This window comes from Octopus bimaculoides, chromosome 13 (assembly GCF_046866305.1).
Source record: "Octopus bimaculoides isolate indiv1 chromosome 13, ASM4686630v1, whole genome shotgun sequence".
NCBI classification, from domain to species: Eukaryota; Metazoa; Mollusca; class Cephalopoda; order Octopoda; family Octopodidae; genus Octopus; species Octopus bimaculoides.
The window spans coordinates 626,451-650,460 of NC_142940.1; the positions used below are offsets into that span (position 1 = coordinate 626,451).

General features: G+C 36.2%; 3 protein-coding genes across 5 annotated transcripts in view; 1 reads left to right on the top strand and 2 right to left on the bottom strand.

Moving 5' to 3' along the window:
- Nucleotides 1-5,204, bottom strand: LOC106871432 (mpv17-like protein 2). The gene is made up of 5 exons (XM_014917884.3): nt 4,901-5,204; nt 2,722-2,883; nt 2,419-2,495; nt 938-1,066; nt 1-184 (listed from the first exon to the last, which is right to left on the bottom strand). The coding sequence occupies exons 1-5, from the start codon at nt 5,070-5,072 to the stop codon at nt 125-127; spliced, it is 600 nt and encodes a 199-aa protein (XP_014773370.1). The 5' UTR covers nt 5,073-5,204; the 3' UTR covers nt 1-124.
- Nucleotides 5,205-8,195: 2,991 nt separating this feature from the next.
- On the bottom strand, nt 8,196-16,719 carry LOC106871433 (B-box type zinc finger protein ncl-1). 3 transcript variants are annotated; one of them, XM_089361350.1, is made up of 2 exons: nt 16,261-16,719; nt 8,196-13,477 (listed from the first exon to the last, which is right to left on the bottom strand). In XM_089361350.1, the coding sequence occupies exon 2, from the start codon at nt 13,442-13,444 to the stop codon at nt 11,249-11,251; it is 2,196 nt and encodes a 731-aa protein (XP_089217476.1). In that variant the 5' UTR covers nt 13,445-13,477; nt 16,261-16,719; the 3' UTR covers nt 8,196-11,248. The 3 variants fall into 3 exon arrangements, with proteins under 3 accessions (XP_089217476.1, XP_014773371.1, XP_052828253.1); XM_014917885.3 differs by lacking the exon at nt 16,261-16,719 and adding an exon at nt 15,826-16,229; XM_052972293.2 differs by lacking the exon at nt 16,261-16,719 and adding an exon at nt 15,634-15,785.
- A 2,873-nt stretch (nt 16,720-19,592) lies between these two features.
- The window catches only part of LOC106871443 (nucleotide sugar transporter SLC35D2), a 28,065-nt gene continuing 23,647 nt past the window's right edge, over nt 19,593-24,010 (top strand). The window contains exons 1-2 of the mRNA XM_014917913.3: nt 19,593-20,537; nt 22,654-22,687. Of these exons, the coding sequence (XP_014773399.1) occupies nt 20,419-20,537; nt 22,654-22,687 (153 nt within the window). The 5' untranslated portion in view covers nt 19,593-20,418. The remainder of the gene's footprint in view (nt 20,538-22,653; nt 22,688-24,010) is intronic.

Here is a 24,010-nt window from a genome sequence, read left to right on the forward strand (position 1 = left end):
AACCATTTAAAAGATGTTTTAATAAAATATGAGTATTACAGGTTTGAAACTGAGTTTGAGGCAGAAGTAACCCCCACCCCCTACAGAATTATATATTTTCTTGTTATAAAACTTGTACCAGACTTCAAGACATTTTCATCGCATCCTGCTCCTTCAAGGCATCCTGTTTTTGATATGATTTGTCCTGTAAAAGAAAATAAAGTTTTTATAAACAAAATAAAAATCAATTCTGGATTTTCTTTTTTCGTATTTTGTTTAAATTTCCATCTTTTAAGATCAACAAAGCAAAAAGGTTGGATCAATTGGATCAGAGATTGTCTGACAGCCATGGCTGGGTTCTCCTGCTTGTGTGGCATGGGGCAGAGTCCTGCTGCCATAAATAGGGTCTTCCAGCAGCCACCCTCTTGACCCAGGGCAGCACTACCTCCTCCAGGCACTTGATGTAGGCATCTGGGTTGAATCTGAGGTCGTGTGAGAAGATGAAATGGAGGCATAACATCGCCATCACTAGTGATCACTCCAAACACCATGATACTGACTGGATGTTTGATATTTATCACTCTTGGTACATGTTTTGGGGATACAACAAGCCAACGGTTGTTCAGTGTGTTCATCATCTGTTCATGTTGGAGCTTCCGGCATGAATGCCAAGCAGTACAGCATGTCGCTTCCAAATTTCTGGCAGAGTGAATTTCGTCATGATGCTGTTTTTCAAACACAGATGATACCCAACTGACCCTACAATACTGTGTAGTTGACAAAATCAAAAACAAACAATTTGCATTCCTGAAATTAAAAACATAAAATGGTGACAATTTACCCATTGCATCCTGTATATATATATATATATATATATATATATATAGATGTGAGAAAGTAAAAGAGGGAATGTAGTGTAAAAAAGTAGTTGTAGGGGCAGGCAATGGCTCTATCTTACCTTATGTTTAATGTACGACAAAAGGGCATCCCATATGAGTGTAATAAAACAGACATAAACAACACGGAACCTGGTGGGCAGGAAGTAGAAGTTGATGAATTGGGACGGGGGCCAAATTAACCAATCCATCTAAAATAAGAAAAAAAGTTTTGTCAGTAATAATAACAATAATCCTTTCTACTATAGGCACAAGGCCTGGAATTTGTGGGGAGGGGGATAGTTGATCACATTGATACCAGTACATAACTGGTACTTAATTTATTGACCTTGAAAAGGTGAAAGGAAAAGTTGACCTCAGAATTTGAACTTAGAACGTGAAGACGGACAAAATGCCATGAAGCATTTTGTCCAGCATGCTAATGATTCTGTCAGCTTTGCAGCCTTAATAATAATAATGATAATAATAATAAGTCTGGAAATGAAGACAAGAAAGTGGGGTTTGAAAAGAGAAATAATCTCTCTAAGAATGGATGTCTTGGGAATGGTTCCAGATGATGCAGAGAAAGGCATAACCAAAACGCCAGGACTTACAGATCCATTCACCACATAAGGAAAGCGACAGAAGCCACGGCACACATTACACACCATAGAGGACAATCAATGAGGACAATCAATGAGGAAATCACTCTTATGTGTGCACGGTGTTCACAGCTGCACTCAATGGTGCAGTGAAATGATGCTGCAAGAAATGAAATAATCATGGTCTCTGACATGAGATGGTTTTTGTCTTTAATGACCCGAGGAGATGAAAGGTAAAAGTAATAATCTCAGCAGGGTTTGAACTGAGAATATGAAGGTAAAAAAGCCAAAGATTGTGAATTATTTTTGTACACTGTTCTATGAAACTCTGTTGTTGAATGATGGCAACAATGATAATGATTCTTATAATAGTCATTAGACATATGTACATATGCTATCACAGTCTTTAACACAGGTACAAGGCCTTTAATGGTATTTTGGCCCTTTAACAACTAACCAGCTGGTAGCCATAGTAAGCAGTCATCAACCAATAGACCACAATTTTAGTCTAAAACAGACACAAAATCTTTTACTTGAAAAATAATGAATAAACTATAAAATATTGAGAATCTGTGATGCCATGAATCGGTGGATTCTATTAGTTCGGGTTCCTCATAGATCCTATCCGGACAGTTTCTCTCCATGGTGCAGATGACAGCAAGTCTTAACAGTCAACCAGGCAACATGTCTCCTTTCCTACCCCTGTCATTGATACCAATGTTGTTCAACAGAATGGCAAGGTTGATGCCACTCGGCACCAATGGTATTTGCAAGTGAACTCAGGTTGCTGAACCAAATATCAAAACAATTTTGTCCAAGAAGGCATCACATGTTCCATGGGGCATCTCCCCCCCACCACCACCACTTGGCCAGTGAAGAAGTTATTACATGAATCCAAAATTAAAATGAAACAAATTAAATTAATGATAAAAACAAGAAGGTAGCAACGGTTGTGGTCTTACCATATAAATGGTGAGGAATTTTTCCTTCAGTTCTCCGACAGCAACTTTCCAACCTTTTCCTTCCAGTAATGACATACCTAAACATGGAGAACATAGGGTAGACATAAGGTACCAACATGTTTTATCATTTATTTTTGTCTTATACAATGGTGTATATTAGAGCAGGCCTACATACAGTAGAGATGTATATACTACAGTTGGGGTGTGTATCATTGTAGCGTGTGGCTGGACCCGACAACTGACTAAGAAAGAGCAAAGAGACAACACGTTCAATATTTGATGAAAGAAGAAGAGAGAACTGACCCACTAAGAATGTTGTACAGAAATACGGCGCTGCCACTGCCTGGTCACAACAAATCTTCTTCAAGACCGTTATTCCTGCAGTTCCGACTAACATTTTATCAAGGAACGTATACCAAAAATGTGTGGCTGGACCCATAAACAGGCCAACGGTGAACATTCGACCTGCAACAGAGGAAATCAATAGGAAAGCGATCAATGTATTGAACTCGTTTATGAAAACAAAAAAATTATTTTGTCTGGGTGGAAATAGGTGAGCAGAACTAATATAAAAAGGGTTATATACTGTCATTTTAGTTCTGTGTGTGTGAATGAATATATTACACCAATAAAAATATTTACTAAATTACTTCAATAAACTTATTAATATTTCTGCAGGTTAGGGCATCGAGCTGGCAGAATCGTTAGGACGCCGGGCGAAATGCTTAGCAGTATTTTGTCTGTCTTTATGTTCTGAGTTCAAATTCCGCTGAAGTCGAATTTGCTTTTCATCCATTCAGGGTCAATTAAATAAGTACCAGTTGCGCACTGGGATCAGTGTAATTGACTTAATCCCTTTGTCTGCCCCCTCTATGTTTAGACCCCTGTGGGCAATAAAGAGATTAATATTTCTGCAGGTTTCTTTCATGCATACACACTCACACCAAACTGAGTTTGAGATATTCTGCAAAAAGTAAACACCTGACCACTGTCCAATTATGATGCTCTTTTCTGACAAAATATTAGTACTGCATTCTCTTTCTTTCATATCAGAACAAACTTGATCTGATATACACCTTTTTGCGAAGTAACCAGTTAGCTTTCAGAATTCTCTATCACACAGACATGCTGTATCCTCCTTCTGTCATTTGTATAGCTACTACGGCAGCCACTGCTCTTGTGTCACCTTTTGTCTTGTGCCACCCTTATTAACCACAACACCCAGTCCTTCTTCCAGAATTTCCTCCCTTTTGACTCTTCAAGTGTATAAATTATTTTTGTACATAATTCAGAACAATGTGAATGAATAAGCATTTGACAGAGTAATGTAAATGCTAAAGGGTTAAAATTGGTCCCAATTTCCAGGGTGGGAACATCAATAAATTATGAACCGAGTCATTTGTACAACTTTACTTTAGATAAATGTCTATGTATATTGTGGTCCACATCCCCAAATAACGAGTATTTCTGTGAAGTCTTTCATTCAACAACTTATTGACTGCAACATCTACACATTCCATTGATCTTTTTTCTAACTCTCTGCAGACAATTCTTCCCTAAAAAAGAAAAAAAATCAATTTTCTCCCTAGCAACTAAATTTATTTCTATTTACCATTTGCCGGCACCAAACGTAAAGTTTTTTTTTTTTCATATTCTACTTTTATTTCCTTTTCCATGTTCTACCTTTTTCTTTTTTACTTTACAAAAGACTTCATCCATTTAAGTCGTGCATCCATCGAAAACAAAAATTTTCTGCACACAGCGTAATTAACTGCATTAGTAATTAACTGCATTAGTTTCACCTCGTTGTCTTTGGTTTCCAGTCTTGCTGGAAGATACTGCTCCAATAAAAAAAAAATTAATTACATGCTTTAAATGTACATTGTGTACTGAACCTTGGGAATGTATTAAACACATCAAGCACACACACAATTAACTACAGGTTTCGTTAGATTTGTATTGCTGATCATCACAAACCTTACAGTCTAGTTATGGCCGTAACGGCACTTGGCTGTTTCTATTTTCTCAGCCTCGCGGTCACCGACGATAATGCCACGAGTATTTGTGGTTGAAAGTTTTTAGAGGAAAATAAAATTAAATGAAGTCGAAGAGTGAATTTTCTTTTTTTTTGTTTATTTTCATTGTTTTTATCAATTTTGTAAATTAGGTATTTTCGTAAATAAAATACGTTTCTTAAAAGAAAAAATACCAACATTGCAATCTAAATTGTATTTCACCGACGAAGGAGAAAAGAAATCCTTTAGTGACCACGTTGCACCAACTGTTTGCTGTTCAGGTTGATTTAACCTTTAATTACACGTGGACCGTCAGCAGTGTCCCTCTAATTACAAATGATTTTTTTTTTAACAATTATGAATTCGAAGCGTTAAGTCTTGTTATATATATAAAAATATATTCCTATATACATAGTTTCCCTTATTACTGTCAGTAAAATAAATATTTTCAACTTGCATCACCTTACCTGTCCGAGGCCAATCATATTTAAAAGTTGAAGAATCGTGTCCCAAATGTTCGATTTTCTGAGTGAAAGCATCACCAACAGCCAACAAACCACCGCATGTGACCGTATTAGTCAACAATAAATATTTACTAAACAACTTCTTTACAACGTTACGTGTCTTGGACAGAGCCATGATCTCGTGCTAGAATTGGAGTTTGTGCAAAGTTTGTTGTTCTCCGAATAATTCTGACATCTTCGTGTCGCTTAACATTTCTGTCTTTGACACCAAGTTCCGTTTAGCAACGCAAGGGACGTAACTCTAACATACTCCTAATTTATACTAATTAAAATGGACCGATAATTAACATTAAACTTGGAGAAGATAGAGGTAATTAACACTAACTATAATTGGACTGGAGGAAGATGGATAATTAACATTAATTTCTGTTGAACTGGACAAGTAGAGGTAATTAACACCAATCATGAGTTTTGCTTTCTTTAGCTGTTTTTTTCTTTCTAAATTTTATTTTCAGTGTACGCTGAGTTAAACAGTTGGTCATAGGTCCCAAATACCTTGGTATTTGAATTAAGCTATGCTTTTGAAACATGTAGTGATGTTTTAAGCTATCCATTTGTGTTTGCTTACTTCATATCATCATCATCGTCGTTTGACATCCGTTTTCCATGCTGGCATGAGTTGGATGGTTCGACTGGGATTTGGGAAGCCAGGACGCTGCACCAGGCTCCAGTCTCATCTGGCTAAGTTTCTGCAGCTGGATGCCCTTCCTAACACCAACCACTCTGAGAGTGTAGTGGGTGCTTTTTTACATGCCACTGGCACAGGGGCCAGAGGGGGCTGGCATCGACCACGATCGGTTGGTGCTTTTTACGTGCCGCCGGCATGGAAACCAGTCAAGGCAGCACTGGCATCGGCCACATTCAGATGGTGCTTTTTAAGTGCCACCAGCAGGATCACAACTACAATTTCCATTTGATTGTGATTTGATTTGATTTTGATGTATATATACGAGGGTGAGTCAAAAAATAATGCCATTTTGTTTAGGACAGGTATAATTATCATACATCAAAATGAAGCTGGTCCTCTGTGGATCACATCCCTACTTCTCAACATAGTCACCGTTTCCCTCAACAGCAATGTTCCACCTTCGAATGAGAGCATGTATCCCTGCCCTGTAAAATTCTGTTGACTGTTCTTTGAGCCACTTCTTCACGACAAAGTCAGAGACAACACCTTTCGAAGGCTTGTAACAGGTGATGAAACATGGGTTCATCATTATGAACCAGAATCAAAGAGGCAGTCAATGGAATGGTGCCACTCTACGTCACCACCACCAAAGAAGTTCAAGATGCAAAAGTCAGCTGGAAAAATCATGGCAACTGTCTTTTGGGATGCTCAAGGTGGCATTCTGGTCGATTTCTTGCCAAAAGGAAAAACCAATAAACTCATAATGAGCTTCGTTTTGATGTATGATACATGTTCCTTTGTTGGTAATTATATCTGTCCTAAACAAAATGGCATTACCTTTTGACCTGCCTTCGTATGCTAGCATGGAAAGCGGATGTTAAACGATGATGATGATGTGTGTGTGTGTGTTTTATCATTTATTAAATGATAAAGAGGAAGATGTATATGATTCAGATAAAGTTTCAATAGTGTTTGCTGCAAGTAATAATACTGAACATATTGATTAAATACATTCCTGGAACCATTTAGTCTCAGGGAAAACTAATTTTATGATAAAATCAAACAGATATCACCCTTAGATTTTCATGAGAAGTCACTAATTTATGAGTAAAAACATGTCGATAAGACTTTCTAAACTAAACTATTTTTCAAACTCATACCAAAAAGACAATGGGATGGAGAAGAGTGGTGGGAAATGTATTGAGAGTGTAGTCATTCAATTACATCTGTTGGTGTGATGAATATATGAGAAAGTAACTACAATAAAAAACCTCATCAACTGAGGCATCGCCCTTAGTCATTTATCTCAACTCCAGAACTTAATGCTCAGATATTTATTTTATTGATCTCATTTTGTTGAACCAATATGAAGCATAAATAATATTCTATCAGCAACAACATGCAACTTCAAAATCCATTTCATGACCAGGTCATCTTTGGCTAAATTCGTAATCCCATTGGGCTTGGAAGGATTGGAAGCTCAGCAGCACTAAAACTAACAAAATAATGACACTAGTTGTCATCAACCCACCACCAATACCACACCTGCACTGAGAGAAGGTAGCAAGGTGAACCATGCAACTGCAGCACTGCTCCCACCCCTCTCTGCAATCAGATTAGAAAAGGTGATCAAAAACCACATAGCACCACCTTTTTTTTTTTTTTTTTTTATAGATAAAAAATCTGAATGGAATTTTCTGTAAAATCTGGACTCTTGGTGGTTTCAGCTATTGGACTTTGGCCTCACTGGGTCCACCACCTTCAAGGGTTGCCCCTCAATAACATTGACCATATATTTTTTTCAGTCTTGAACTTATTTCATTGATTCCTACTTTCCAGCACTGGTAAGTTACAGCACATTAAAAGACACCAGTTCCGTAAGATTGGTTCTTCGGCATAAACACACAGGTAGACGTATAAAGATGTGTGTGAATGTGTATACAAGTACACGTGACCTAGATTCCTTGACATGCTGAGAAGACTCCCTATAAATAGCCAATAGCTTCTGTTGCCAAGGTAACCTTATCAATGGAGGTGGGTGTTCTGCAAGTAAGGCAACCTCACGAAAAACAAGGTTTAGAAATATTGAGGAACCTATAACCTCTACTAGTAACAAAGGGTTTCTATGTCAGTGTAAAAGGGCAGATTGTATATTTTCACAAGTTTGGGAAGACCTTCAAGGGCCATAGAAATGGCCCCTAGCTCAATGAATTAACAGAAAAAGGAAAACTATGACAGTGATTTTAGGGTCGGCGTCATATCAAGATGACCTTGTGTAGTGTCCTATATATTGACTTTGGGCGGTGACCTTCATTGTAATTCTTCGATGTTCTCATGTTCCATAAAATTAGTTAATACTGCAACATTCAATGGGAGATAACTCCGACTTTAATAAAGTTCTCTCCCTTAATGACTACATTGATTAATTTGTGATTTCTCTTTAGTCCCCGACTAAATGATTCGATAATTTAACAATATTGTTATCGATTAAGGCGGGGAGCTGGCAGAATTGTTAGCATGCCGGGGAAAATAGTGGTATGTCGTCCGTCTTTACGTTTAGAGTTCAAATTCCACCGAGGTCGATTTTTGACTTTCGTTCTTTCGAGATCGATAAAATAAGTACACTGCAGTCGATTGAATCAACTTACTTCTCCCAACGAAACCGTCGGCCTTATGCCAAAAATTTAAAACCATTATTATTAGTTCGTAAATTAGTATTAGTTCATTTGGCACAATGTTGAGGGGAAATGCATTGTTTTAGGTTTCTCTTTACAGTTTAAGTTCAAATAACCCAGAGTCAATGTTTGCGATCGATAAAATAAAAGTACAAATCAAGTATATATATATAATTTTAAACTGTTGCAGAATTTCAAAGGGCACATGACCCCATTTATCAAATATGTTTGTCAAGTTTCTGCAGTCTCTGGTGGTTTCTGTACCTGTTCAGGCTATCACTGAAACCAAAAAGCAACTCAAGGTCTTGCTTCTGTTCCGTAGCCATCTTCCCATTTGTGACCAAATTATTTTTCATCTAATGTTAGGGTTTAGATATTCAGATCTATTTTGCGTTATTATTAAATCGTCTCTGTCATGAAATTCTAATTAGTTTTAATTCTGGTTTCAAACTTTGGCACAGAGGAGAGGTTAAAATCAATTACATCAACTCCAGTGTTCAACTTATTGACCCTGAGAGAGTGAAAAGCAAAGTTGACTTTGGCGAAATTTGAACTCAAAGCATAAAGACAGACAAAATACCACAAAGCATTTTGCCTGGTGTACAAACGATTCTGCCCGCTCACTGCTTCAGTTTTAATATCAGTTTATATAAACTAAATTTTTAGTGAGTTTAAAATCCATTTGGAATTTAAGTGTTTCGACACAAATTACAAATACCCAGTTTTTTTTTTAATATTCTGATTTTCTGAGAGGCACAACCATAGAAGTACAAAATCACTGAACTATTTGGTTTTCTGTTAAAGATTAAGCTATTTTAAGTGTGTTTTTAGGACTGAGTAATCTCAAGTGATAAAGGAATAAAAGCTGGAAAGTTTGGTCTCTTGGAGAATCCGCTCACGAAGAAACAGAACTGAACTGCTGAAAGCTAACTAAATCCTACTTCTCAATGCGGAGTTGTTTAACCTAGGTCAGACCAATTATTAAGATATCCCAGGCATGTCCCTCCTGTTTCAAGGGCGTATCTATAACGGATATGTCTATTTTCAAACAAAAGGGTATTATTTGGCTGCTATGTCTAGCAACTTCACAAGGGATTTCCATTTGTTGAATCCTCAATTCTAAAATGTTCAGTGGTACCCATTTACAGCTACATCAACTGAGGTGAATTTTTTTTCTTCTGAAAATGCCTTATTGTAAAACAGGGAACTCTTCACGAGTGACCATGAAACTGTTCAGCTGAGTTGGTTTGTCCAGAACTTGAAAAGAATTCAAAGTGTCCAGTAGATGAGTTTTATCAAGCAGGTTCCATATCACAGTCTTCGATTCCAGTTGACAATGGGATTGAGAGATACAAAAACAATATATGCAACGGAATCAGAAGGAAAGAATCACCACAAAACGTAGACTCTTGAAGACTTGAGCTATTGTTGAGGAAACATCTGAATACAAGCAAGGATTATCTCAAACGGAGATAATTAAAATCAAGTCAAGGTTTAATTAAAACGTTTCATTCAATTATAAAGATAATGAGAACAGAGACAGTAATAAGCTTTACAATGTTGCAGCAATGAAAAGAGTTTGGCATCAATAGTAGAAGTCTTCGATATACACAATCGATTACAGTAAAATTAGCAGCAGATTGTGGTCGTCAGTGGATTTAACGATTAACCCAGACATCCGATTAAATTTTATGATTTTCTTTTTTGAACCGTTTGGGTGTGATACAAGGCAAATTTGGCTGCTATTTCTAACAGATCAAACGATCATTTAGTGGCCCCCTTCATGCTTCAGTTGAGCGAAATCAAAATTACTCAAGATGTGTTGCCACTATAATTTCTATACAAGACAAAGTCAATGTAGAGAACTTTACCAAGTTGTGCTTCTTTGAAAGGGAGAGGAAAGACAAGTGACCAATTTGTCATAGTATGGTTCCAAAGAATATTTTAATATGCATATTGACTTCTTTGGTAAAAATCGCCCAGTTAGATATGCCATGTGATGTTTCCAAACTCTGAGTAAACTCAGGAGAGGTTATTAAAACAAATTTATCTTTGGAAGAGCTGAATGAAATAGCATTTTTTATAAAATTTTTCTAATATCCAAACGATTCTTCAAAAGTGGCCAATCTTTATGAATATCAAGAGAAGGATGAGACTTGATAATTTAAAAGTGAGGATATGATTTCCCCCCAAGATGAATTATTTACAACTTAAGTTACATTATTCCAAGGTTTAAAATATTAACAAGACACCTGGACATGATGGAATGTGAAAGACTATCAAATCTTATATTTAGTTTGCTAACAAACATGAAATAAAAATACAGATTTAAAGATACAAACATTTTTGTGAAATTTCAAATAAAATAAAAAGAAATCAGGAAAAAATTGCAAATAAATTTTTTTAAAAAATGTAAGAATAAATTATATTAAGTTAAACATTGTAATTTTTCCTTTGTAATAACAAAATTAATCTTCCACTGGAATAATGGTTAAATAACAATGTTAAAAGAAATATAAAGTCAGAAGATTCAACCATTTCTTTAAAAATAAAAATAGCTATTGAAGACAGTAAAAATTCTCTTCAAAACAGCTCATGGCAGGGGGGTTTTTTAAAATTTTTTTGCTATCCAAATGAAAGATCAATTTAAAAAACTAACTATTATACAAAATCTAGAAATGTAACAGAGTCAAAGGAAATCCTTCCTGACAAATTTGAATTTTAGTATCCAGTCTTGTTTAATGGTGAGGTAGAGTAAGAAAATTAGTTGAGAAAACAATATTGATAAAGAAAATAACAAGATTTTTTTCAATTTCCTTTGAAAAATGTTCTGCCATGTTAAATAGTAACAACAGTTATTTCTCTCAATGTTCAATAAATGAATTTTCATGTTATTGGAATTACATCCACTTTGGTCTTTCATCTTCCTAAAACAATAAACAAATGTTCAAACAAAAAAAAAAAAAAAACCAACAAAAAACATTTCTTTCACAACACAGAATGTTGTCTATAATTAGAGTAACGGTATATATAAATCCTATAATCCTTACTAGCAAGGATTATTGAACTGCCATTGAGAAGAGCCACATCAAAACACTGAGCATGCTTCACTTTACTTTCCAGAGCGTTTATAAGCTGACCAGATTGTGTAAATATTGTGACATTGAAATTGTTATGGTTGTCAGCGATTACTATGGCCCCGTTTGAATTTATTCCCACACCAATTGGATAATTGGTAATTCCTTCACCACCAACTTGACGCAAAAATACTCCAGCATAATCAAAGACTTTCACACAATGAGCACGGTTGTCACTTATAAAGATTTCCTCTTTATCATTCACCACAACTCCATTTGGAAATTCTAAATGTTGTGAGCAACCAAATTTGTTTATCACGGCACCAAACTGATCAAAGATAATTACACGCATAACTTTGCACTCAACAATAACAATTCTTCCTTTGACATCAACAGTAATGCCACGAGGATGCTGTAAGACACAAGAACCAAACTTGCGAATAAATTGTCCATATTGGTTATAAATTTGAACCTGATGGGTTGGACTCCTCTCTGTAACAACTATATCTCCTGATGACTTCACAATCGCTACTCTATTGGGATACAGAAGCTGGCCATCCCTTTTGCCACATTCACCAAATTGAAACTTGAACCGACCGTCTTTGTCAAATATTTGAATGCGGTGGTTATTTGTATCAGCAATGACAATGTCATTTTGAGCATTGACAGCCACACCACTTGGTTCTGTAAATTGGCCATCAAGGGTTCCAAATTCACCAAACTTACAATGATAAATCATTTTTTGACGTCTTATCTGTGGTTTTGAGGACGTAGAAAAGGAAGTATTTATTAATTTAGTTTTGAACTCTAACAAATTGTTAGGTGATGTATAAACAGATTCTTCGTTTGAAACATCTAAGGCACCATTCCATTTCTCATAGACCTTTTCTGGAGAGTTATACTGTTGACTGTGGCAAGAGAATTGTTTACTGTCTGGAGTTTTATATGGTCTTCTTGGGCATCTTGTAGGCTCCACGTTCCAATCAGTTGCATCGAAGTCACCAGTTTGATGAATATAACCAAATGTATTTTGAACACCAGCTCGAATGGCTGAGAAATTAGATAAGAATTCAAAATCAAATTCTTGACAATGTAGATTTGGATAATATTCCAGAATTCTCTGAAATTGTTGCTCAATAAAACATTTTATTAACAACATCTCAGAAGCATTAGCATATTTGGTCAGTTTTTTAATAAACTGACAACCATGAGAGATTTGAGAAATGGTTTGCTGGATTTTAGAGTCTGTCTTATTTAAAACCATGATCTTGCTACTAAATGTGTCTTCGAGTTCTTGTAGCAATTCCTGTTTACGTTCATCCAAAACTGTTTGAAAGTAATTATAAGTCGTACTGATATCATTTTGGATTTTGTGATATTGTGAACATAACTGAAAATCAATGTCTTTCAGTTTGTCAGAAATAGTTTCAAGGTCTTTTGATCTGGATTTTACTTTGATCTGTAGTTGCTGGAGTTTCTCAAGTTCATTATCAACAACATCTAACAACACCTGACAATCATGGCCAGAATTATGCTCAGATATTGCACAATCTTTACAAACAGGAATATTGCAAGTCACGCAGAAGGATTGCAGCACTTTGTATGGGTGTTTGGGACAGGTTACACATCTTTCGGACGGTGAATAGTCATCGGGAAGCTCGTGTATTTCAGTAAAATTCAACACTTTATGACCTTCAAAGCAATGCATGAACTGATGTGCCATGACACAGTTGGCACAAAGGAGATTGGCACAATTATAGCATTTAGCAACAGCTATCTTATCTGTGTTTTTACAACCGGTACATTGTACTGAACAACGTAGCACCGAAGACTCAAGAACATTACTAATAGCATAATCAGTTGCCAAATCCAGAGTACCATGGGGTAGATGGGTTACAAAAGAACATTCTGAGCAGATGATCTTGCTTGGATCATCCTGACTCTTTTCTAAACAAGGAAGACAAAATGTATGAAAACAATCAAGAACTTTGGGCATTATATACATCTCCAAGCAAGAGGGACATTTGGTACATAAACCAGTGGTTTCACAAAGGAGTTCACAGTCAGATGAAGTCGATCCACTCTGCGATAAGGTTGGTGAAGACATTCCAGCAAGAATGGTTGGTACAATTTAGTTTACCTAGATTTGGAGAGAGAGAGATTTCAATACAAAGTTTTAGACATATATATATATATATATAAATACACAAAAAATACTATTTAACACCATTTAAACATTTGCATGAAATGAAATTAATTCCATATTTGGTAACTTAAGTTTAATAAAACCAATTCATAGCGATTTAAGCCATCACCTATGTTAGAACAGGTTAGTACAGCCATTAATCTATGTGGTTGAAGTGGAGAGGTCAGAATTTCACTATCCATGCTTGCCAAGTAAAAACTATCTCCAAACTCTCCCAATTCTACACTTAACCATTTTTAATTGCACTGTTACCTTACTTGGAAACATGTAAGGGTTGGTGAAAGGAAGAGCATCCAACAGTCGATAGTCTGCCTCAAATTCCTTATAACCCATGCAAGCACAGAAAAGGGGATGTTCAACGACAATGCAAACAGCTTTCCAAATGCCCCAACTTCAGCAAGTCTGGGACAGATTTATCTAAATTTAGAACCAACAACTGCAACTAAAGCATGAAAGGCAAAAAGGTGCTTCACCAAATCAAAGAATTATGAACCAACAGAAGCATCGAAGGCTGTTAAATCTTAAATGCATTATAGTCATGATGTAAATCTATTTGTATAATTAATGATAAATTGAGATTTACAACTATACTAGAAGTTGAACTTGTACACCATCAAAAAGCAATATAACTGGAACTTAGTTTTTGCCTAAAAAGACAATTGGGGTTTCCAAATTTTATATTTAAAACAGAAATTAAAAAAAAAAAAAAATCTCTTGCTGAATTTTTAAATATTGGAAATTCACAAGATTAGTATCAAAGAATAAACTACCAAAGTTTTAGATATGAACAATAAAAATATTAACACAAACAATTTTAAAAAATATTCTACATTAAAGTGAATAAAACCAGAAACCAAAAGTTCACAAGTTTAAAATGGGTTTTTAAAAAAATTTGGTTGAGATATTAAAGTTGTCAGCAGCACAAACGCAGGTGCTACAACTGGTGATGCAAATGGGTTTAATTTGCCGAAGTAGGGCAAAGTAACAACTGGTGCACTCCTGTGTAATTCTCTCAGAACGACGATATCATTCATATAATGGTGTTTTGGGTAATTAAAGCTACCGAAGTTGGTTAATCCCACACAGCAATACTGTTTGGAAAACGCAGCTTGGTCAAGAAGAAAAAAAAAATTACCTAGCTGAAGCTCACGAGCCACCGTTAATAGTTAAAAGTTTAATCTGACAGGTTCAGAACTAGATCAAACAGCTGTGACCAAATGTAGAAAGACAACTGCAGAGCAAACGTTTGCTCAGTCACTTAATTCTCAAGACAGACAAAGATTTAACAAAAATATTTTGGAAGTCAGAGCTGTAATACATTTTATTAAGTTACATTGCCGATTAACTAACAATTACTTATATCAACCTTGGAAACATTTTATCAACGACACTACCGTCATTTACATTCCGAAACTGGTTATGGAATAAAAATGGAGAAGCAATTCTTTGTAGGACTGGACAGGAAAAGAAAACTTGTTAAACTTCTTCATAAACTCCCTCTCCCAACAAGCGTCGACTCTGAAGATTATGGGGGCCCTGCCAGCCCTACCTGGGGAGGTTACGGAAATATTGAAATTACTAATTTTAGTATGTATTGAAAATAAATTAACAATAATTGCAAAATTCTAAAACTTAAATGCTTTCAAGACCAAACAACGAAAAAGAGAGAGAAACTGTGTTAGATTTGGCACCAAATGACATTTTTACCCCATGGAAATATAGAACGACGAACATGTTTAAGCAAAGTCATTTTAAAATATCGATATTTAATTAACAATCTTTAGAAAATCGCTAAAGAACATGAAAGGGAATCGATGGTAAAGTTGTACGAAGAATAATAATCACAACAGCCGGCCTTCACACACAACTATAAACGATATGAAAGTTATTTGAGTTCATTTGTGAAACTTAAACGAAGAAGACAACGTTTCTTTGTCAAAGTTGTTGGTCGATAACAAATCCTTTCAAACAGATTTGATGTAACAGTGAATAGACACTAAAATACTAAAAACTAATATATAATCAACTGGAAGAAAAAACGACGTTTCCCCCGAATTTTAACAACTTATGGCAATAAAAATATCTCTCACCTTAAGACAAGTTGTTAAAAGAGAGAACAACATTCAATTCTGAAAGAAATTTCATTCAAAGAATTAATTTAACAACGTCAGAGATGGTGGGGAGTGAGAAACCCCAAGATTCTAAAGAAAACCATGGCTTTTCTTTAATATCTATGTAATGTCATCCTTAAATAAATGCAATAAAGTTGATTCTTTACTTACACGTGAGACGACTAGACACCGTAATTCCCGCCACGCTGTAATTATTTTAATTATTGCCCCTGCCTCATTAAGACTATAAATTGATCAGATACAAACACCTGAAGCTGATTGGACAAAACTCGCCGCCGCCGCCGCAGTCTTTTGTCACCAATTCTTTTAACAGTTCTTCCCTTTTCTTCTTCTTTTCCTTCCATCTCTTTTCGTTTTTTTATTTTCCACGCATTTTTCCTCTGATATTCCCATTTCTTTTTCCTCCTCCTTCTACTCTATTTCTTTATTGCCCACAAGGGGCCAACACAGAGGGGACAACACAAAGACATGTGGGGACACATAGCAAATAAAGGAAAAAGGGGAAAACGTATGATAGAATGAATGATAAAATGAGAAATGCAATGAAGTTTCCTCAGCCCCACTTCTGAGTTACTTCGTTTTTACCTCTGTTCATTTTCCCTTTTAAACCCGGAGCCTTCCAAAATGTCCACTCCGTACTCCTTCAGTAAGAACGTGTAATCCATATTCTCTGGCAGATTTTTGAATGTCTAGATCGACTAGCCATGTTTTATATCCTTCCTTGAATTTTAAACTATTCTCTCTTAGGTTCTCGTCCAACAACAGGCAGCGATTCCACCTTTGCACATTGTCGAACCAGCGAGTGTCCACCACTCTGACGTTTTTCCACTTTTTTATCTCTTCATACAAATTTATATTTGTGTTATCATCATTACATAGCTTCCTTTCTTCGTTTTTTCCGGGGGAGGGGAAGCTGAAGTGTTTGTTTACGTGCTGGAGGGGGCAGCGGCTAGATTAAGTGTCTGTAGGGAGCGGGTGGGGGAGAAGAGGGTATGGGTGGGGTGGGTTTCAATATTTATTTTATCTAGCTTCTTCCTTTTGTTTCCTGGTGTCTTCCGTTCCACTTGCTTCTTCATCTGTTTCTGCTGCTGATGGTGGTAGTGTTTCCTCCTTTTCTTTTACCAATTCTTCCTTTTTTCCTTTGTTGAGGGCAGTTTGCTCTAATGTGACCTTTCTGGCCACACTTATAGTACCTGGGTATCCTGTCCTCTACTCTGTCTACCATCGTTGTATCTCCAAACACTATTGTTTCCTGTAGCTCTTCTATTATATCGTTTGGTCCCCATATCACCATATTTAATGATTATCCTTTTCAATTCCTTGTTTCCATTTTGGTGCTCCTTCTTCTACCCCCACCTCACCTTCCTATTTCCCTCAGACTTCTAAATTAAGTTTACCCTTCACCATCACAATCGTAAATACGTTATCCCATCTCTTCATGAAAAAAGAGAATTTATTCCTCATGGTAGCCATAAAATAATGAACAGACAAAAAAATGGTTACACATTGTCAAATCAATTTTTTTAATTAATCGAGGACTGAACGGTGACGATATGTTTAGATTGATGGAAACGGAAGAAGGACCATAAAAGGGGATAATGTTACCCTATTTTCCAGTTGAGGGAGCTGGATTATGGTGCTTAATCATTTTCCCTTCCCTAACCTTAGTTCCACTGGCCCTAGAATACCCTTAAATGCCAAAGCCTATCTCCATCGCTATTTTAACCAAAATTTGGAGATTTAAAATTTTATGTAAGAAAGAATTTCAAAATGGTTTTTCGTGTTTTGAGTCTTTCTCAGACCTTGCTTGTGCGATGGTGACAGTCACTTACACTCATTGCACAATACCAAGACAAGGAAACATACACATTCACACACACATACATATGCAATGGCCTTCTTTCAGTTTCCATCTACCAGATCAACTCACTAGGTTTTGGTCAACGCAGGGCTATAGTAGAAGACATATGGCCAAGGCACTATGTAGTAGGGCTGAACGCAGAACCATGTGGTTAGGAAAGAAACTGAGGCTACAGCCTTGGCAAAATATGGAATGGTCAGGGGCAGGTTGTATGTGAGCGAGGGGAGTTGAACCAGTTGAGTGGTGCAAGAAGCAGAGAGATAAGGACTATCTTCAGATCAGAACCTTCATCCTTGGGCCCAAAAGTAATTTTGTCCTGGCAAATTTCTCTCAGTTAGAGTGCTTTTACATATGGTTTGCTAAAGTTGTGTCTATGACATGCAGCATTTTCTAAGAAAAGACATGATGAGACAGTAACATGTCACCAACTGGGTTCTATGGAAAAGTAACAGAAACGTCTTTCGACTTTTTTGTGTCCAAAATTGTAGACAGATTAACATTAGCCTCTCTCCCAACCCTTTGCCCATATTCATAAATGCTGATAGATCAATTCTAAATTCATAAATGCTGATAGATCAATTCTAAATTCATAAATGCTGATAGATCAATTCTAAAGGATTTTCCAACCTTGCTCTACTAATCATTTTTAATAAATCAATATAAAACTTTGTTCTGATACTTCATCACTCTAATCAATCGACACCACAGAGTAAGACATCAGTCACTGGTCAGCAAATGCCATAGATTAAGATATTATTGGTTAGTCAAGCAACACCACATAGTATGGGGTGAGTTTTTGGCCAGTTAAGTCTTGTATTTCTGATTGAAAGCCAATTAACTTCAATAAAGCTTTTAAAGGAAAGATCACAAAGACAAAATGAAATCTGATTTCCTGTCAAATATGGAACACTGTGTTTTCGCTAAAAGATAAGATTTTATTAAGGAATGGATTGAATTCTTATAAAAACTTGAGATTCTTTTCTTGTGTCAGATGAGAGATTTTATATAAAAGAATAGTAATTGATATAGTGTGGAATAATTATAGCGAAGTCTTTAGTGAAATGGAATGGTTTCAGTAAGGAACTGAAAAGAGTGAAAGATCCAGTTTGGTAGAAGATTACCTCGATTAGTTAATTAGTTAATTCAAAGACCTGGAAAGAAATACAGTCTTTCCATTGTTTATGAATTATGTGTAAAACAAGGTTTCTTCTCCCCTTTTCTGTAATGGTGCTGCTGCTACAAACAGCTGAACCCACTCCCCACCACGACCACCAAAATGGCATCCAAACGAATTGGTATGAAATCCCTCACCAATGCACTCCTACAATGTCTCGCTCACAGACATGCTGTGTCCTCTCCCTCTGCCTTTTCTATCACAACTACAATGGCCACTGCTCCACCTCCACTCACACACTCCCTACTCATGCATCTCTCTTCTTGTGTCATCAATATTGTGTTCTCACCCACTCACAAGCCTTACACTCGCCCAGTCCTTTTCCTCCAGGATGTTCTCCCTCTGGAATCCCTCACCCTCCACTTTCCTCATGTCTTTCCTGCAAACATCAAATAGCTACTTTTCAAATGTGTCAAGCTGGCCGCTTAGGATGGGCCAGAGGAGGTCATGGACATAGCCTCTCCCCATAAGTCGAATTTATAGAAACCATAAACACAGCCTCTTCCTTCATTAAATATTAGAAAAACCTCAAAAGAACAGAAGGCAAACAACTGGTTTTTTTTACTGTTTGTGGTTCAAGTTGTGATAAAACCAGATTTTCCTTTCACTGCCGAGCTAAGTGGGTTAAGGATTCTTTGGACATTAATCGTTCATTTTTATAACAACAGTTTAGTTGTACAGAGAAATCATTATTTCTATAAACAGATTTTGTTTTGTATATTGTTTGAAGTGTTGAGTAAACCTGGACAGCAGTTTCAATATTTGGTTCATCGATCAAGCGAAACTAGAAATGACAAATGTTTAAACTATAAACTACAAAGACTGAAATTAATGTTTGGATTATTGATCACTGGTGTGTGTGTGTGTGTGTGTGGCCAATGTCTTGCAGGTGGACCAAAGGAATAGTTCAAAGTCCAGCTGAAGTCCACTTTAAAAAAAGGAATACATTCAACCCTTCAAGAGTAGAAGACATGCCTACCAGTCATTCACTTGGTTCAGTCTCACTGGTGGTGGTGGTGGTGGTGGTGGTGGTGGGGAGAAGTGACTGAAGATATCAACATCATCATCATCATTTAACATCTGTTGATGCATTATCAGAAGTCATTAATTAAAGAGACATATCTGGACTCTCCAGCCATGCCCCACCTGTGATGTACAGAGATGAAAGGATCCACACATGTATATACACGCCCACATATACTCTGTGTGTGTGTGTGTCTATACTGTGTTACCCTGCCAGTCTTCCCTCACTGATCATTGTACCTGTTATCTCTTCCTCCTCCTCCCGCAATTCTTTCACCTTTCTCTCTCTTTCTTTTTTCTTTCTCCCTCTCTCACTCTTATCTCGTTTTATATTTCTACTAATACATTTCTCTCTCTTCGACGAAGGCTCCCGCCAGAAAGTATTCTCTCACCAACAAATATATCATTCCACCGTTTCTATTATTAATTTCTGTCCTTCCCACAACCACAAACCACACCAACCCCCTCCTGGTTCTCTTGGATTTCCCAAATCTTAAAGACTTCGTCCTGTATTCTTGGTGAAGTGTAAGGGAAATAACTTGCAGCACATCCGGCCCACAGAATGGTGTGCAAGCTGGACTCCAACAGTTTTCGTTTCCTTTAATTACTTCCACACAACAACACACCACATCACAAACTTTATTTATTTCTGCTTTCCTGATTCCCTGATTCTCCCAGCTTCAATATGAACCCAGTTACAGGAGACAAAATGCCCGTCAGGTATCGAATATTATCGGCTTTATTCTATGGATGCTGTTCTTTTTTAATTATTGTCGTTAATAAGATTATATTAACCAACTTCAAGTAAGTCTCTCTCTTTCTTTACAATCTTACCTCACGTCTCTCTAAAATGTTTCTCCCTCTCTTCTTGTTGTCCTCTACAATATATTCCACCCTGTCACTATGATCTGACATATCTCTCTCTCTTCTTAGCAACACCACACACGCACTTTGTTACATTTCTCTCTCACATTCCACGTTAAAATATTCAACACGCACACATACTCTCTTAGACACACACACATATATATGTGTGTATACATTTGAATATATATGATGTACATAAACATTATGTGTCGAAAGGAGCATGTATACACACCTCCCTTTGCTACACATGTATACACACACACACACACACACACACACGTATATGGATACATACCCACACACAATCCTTAATTCACTTCACACACGGAAAGCGTATTTTTGTAGTAGTTAATAGTATTATTAATAATTATTATTATTATTAATTATTATTATTATTATTATTATTATTTCTTTTGAAGTTTCGTAAACAGAAAATATTATTCATGTACACACATAAATAAATACCCTACAAAAGTATGCATTATATATAAGTATTATGTATATCATTGTGTATCTATGATACTACTCTGTATAAATAAAGAAAAAGATATTGTATATTGCTTCCTTTTGTGATGGATTGTGTACTGACGAAACTTTGGTAAATTAGCATCATTCTTGCGAAAGGCATGAGCGTCACACACTCTCACACATGTATCTTACAGAACTATAATGTAAGTGAAGTCAAATTAAGTAAAACCACATCAGGAATTGTTATTCTTGTACGGTAATTCTGTATCAGGAATTGGCCCAGGGTAATGAAATAATACTTCAGCTATTGATATAAACCATAATTAAAAGAAACATAAAATCGTGTCTGTAAAATCGAAACGGATTGTAACGATGTCTTCAGATAAATTATGTTGGGTATGAATTTTGGTTTTGTTTTTGATAGCCACCACTCGGGTGTCAAAGCGTGTATACACACACACACACAGACGTAGCAAGGAGTCGGGTAGTCGCCCTCGGGTGCAGTGTGAAGGGTACAAAATTAACTGTCCTATGACACCTGTTAATTAAAGTGAGGTTGTCAAAAGTCACTTCGCCACACCCTCAGAATCATTGAGAAGCTTTGTTACAATAGGACACACTATTGTTTTAACTACATAGATAGGAACATTGAAACAGCAACATGCTGAGTCTGGCCATGGCCACTCCACCAGAGATTACTGTTGACAGTTCCAAACTGGGTTTTCCTGTATTTCAGATCCAGTATCTGTGACATTGTCTCTCTCTCTCTTTAGAAAAAAGAAATCTTAATTCAGTTCACATCCTTCCTTCTGAAAAGGGGGTCAAGTGGACAGTATTGTCATAAATGTATTGAGATGGTCGTGGTTGGGATGCTTTTGATCAAAGGTTACTCAATTAGGGCTAACTTGGAACCACAGCATCTCTCTTGGTGCCACTATCAACAATCACATTGTTAAAACATCTACTGTTGAGATGATCACAAAACATGTCAGGGAGACTCTGCAACTCACAGACAATGCCAAGATAGTATCCTTTAACATTCTCATGGATGGCAATGCCAGAAATACACTATGTCTAAACATCTTTTCTCATACATTGACTATTTTTAGCTTGAGTTTGGCATCTCCTGGTCAAACAGTTTCTGCTATGTTCTCTACTGACTTCCTCACCGGACCAGGTACCCTTTAGCATTTAAATCAGTCACATCAGTCCAAATATTCTACCTGTTTTATATTCAAACTGGCCAGATTCAGCCTTTCACACCTTTCATGTTAGTCAAAGCACCATCAAAATCTTGATTCAAAACAATGTGAATCAATAAATATTAAATCTGATTAGTTTCTGAATGCCAAAAGGTTAACATCACAAGAGATACAAATATCTGTGGTTGACTCTGAATATTGTTAACATTTGAAATGACATGTTACATTCCCAGGTATCAAATACACCACATCTCCTTAAAATTGACATTTCTAAAGTAAGACTTGTTGGCTGCTAGATCTAACCCCTTGCACCATCTCGTATTGATTTTATATTTGATTATAAGAAATAAAATAAAGCAATGATATTTCTAATTCTGTTTCAGTTTTCCTTCATTTCAATTTCTTGCTATTGGCCAGGTAAATATATTTTCTATTTAACAAGTTCTTTTCACATTTTATTTTATTCCTGATTCTGCCATTTCCTCCACAATCTTCATAAATGGTTGTTTTTTTTTTATACTGAGATGCTTGAAATGACAAGAAAATATTCCCACAGTTAACACTGATAATGGCTTAGCAGATATTTAGTTAAGGATTAATTCCAAATGCACTGATCTGGGTTTAATTTAGGATTTATTGACTGAGGTTTTGTTTGGAAGGAGTTGGCATATTTGTCTAGAAGGGAATGGTATATTTGGAAAGGAATGTAATTTACAAGGGATTCCGTTGGCATTCCTGTTTGGTGAAATGTTAACTGATGTTATCAGTTGGTAAGTTAGTGTAAACTCATTTAATGTAGGGGACATGATAAAAACTGATTAGAAATAATGTAGTGATAAGAAAACAATGTTATTATTATTATTATTATTATTATTATTATTATTAAGGTGACAAAAGGTAGCAGAACCATTAACATGCCAGTCAAAATTCTTAGAAGCATTTCATCCATCTTCCCATTCTGAGTTCAAATTTTGCTGAGGTTGAGTTTGCTTTTCATCCTTTTAGGGGTCAGTAAAATAAGGACCAATTGAACACTGGGGTTGGTGTAACCAACTTAGTCCCTTCTCTGAAACCGCTGGCCTTGTGCAAAAATTTGAAGCCATTGTTATTATTATTATTATTATTATTATTATTATTAGTAGTAGTATTATTATTATTAAGGTGGCGAGCTGGCAGAATTGTTAGCATACCAGGCAAAATGCTTAGTGGTATTTTGCCTGTTGCTATGTTCTGAGTTCAAATTCCCCTGAGGTCAACTTTGCCTTTCATGCTTTCAGGGTATGTGGAAAAAGTACCTGTTGAGTCGATGTAATTGACTGGTACCCGCCTCCCCCAGTTTCCGACCTTGTGCCTATTGTAGAAAGGATTATTATTATTTAGGTATAAAAGGTGAGCTGGCAGAATCATTAGCATGCTAGGCAAAATGCTTAGCAGTATTTTATCTGTCTTTATGATCTGAGTTCAAATTCTGCCAAGGTTGACTTGTCATCCCCTTGGGGGATCTTGGGATGTTTTGTCTCAGAGTTGAGATGACAGGATACCAATACAAATAGTGCTATGTCATAATAATAGGATTGTGATATGTCATACTTGATATGACAGGCCTGTATTTGTCATACTAAAGATATATGCCATGTCATACTACATTTTGTGATTTGCCATGATAACAATTATGATTTATCACACTGTAAACCTGTTATTGAAATTGTATCCTTCCAAACAATTGCCAGGACTCAAATA

Excerpts from the sequence above, each read along its gene's own strand:
- LOC106871432 (XM_014917884.3), bottom strand. The coding sequence starts at position 5,072 with ATGGCTCTGTCCAAGACACGTAACGTTGTAAAGAAGTTGTTTAGTAAA. Across the intron at positions 2,496-2,721 it reads CTGTACAACATTCTTAGTGG|GTATGTCATTACTGGAAGGA; the intron begins GTCAGTTCTCTC and ends CTCCATGTTTAG. Across the intron at positions 185-937 it reads TGTCGTACATTAAACATAAG|GACAAATCATATCAAAAACA; the intron begins GTAAGATAGAGC and ends TTTCTTTTACAG.
- LOC106871433 (XM_089361350.1), bottom strand. The coding sequence starts at position 13,444 with ATGTCTTCACCAACCTTATCGCAGAGTGGATCGACTTCATCTGACTGT.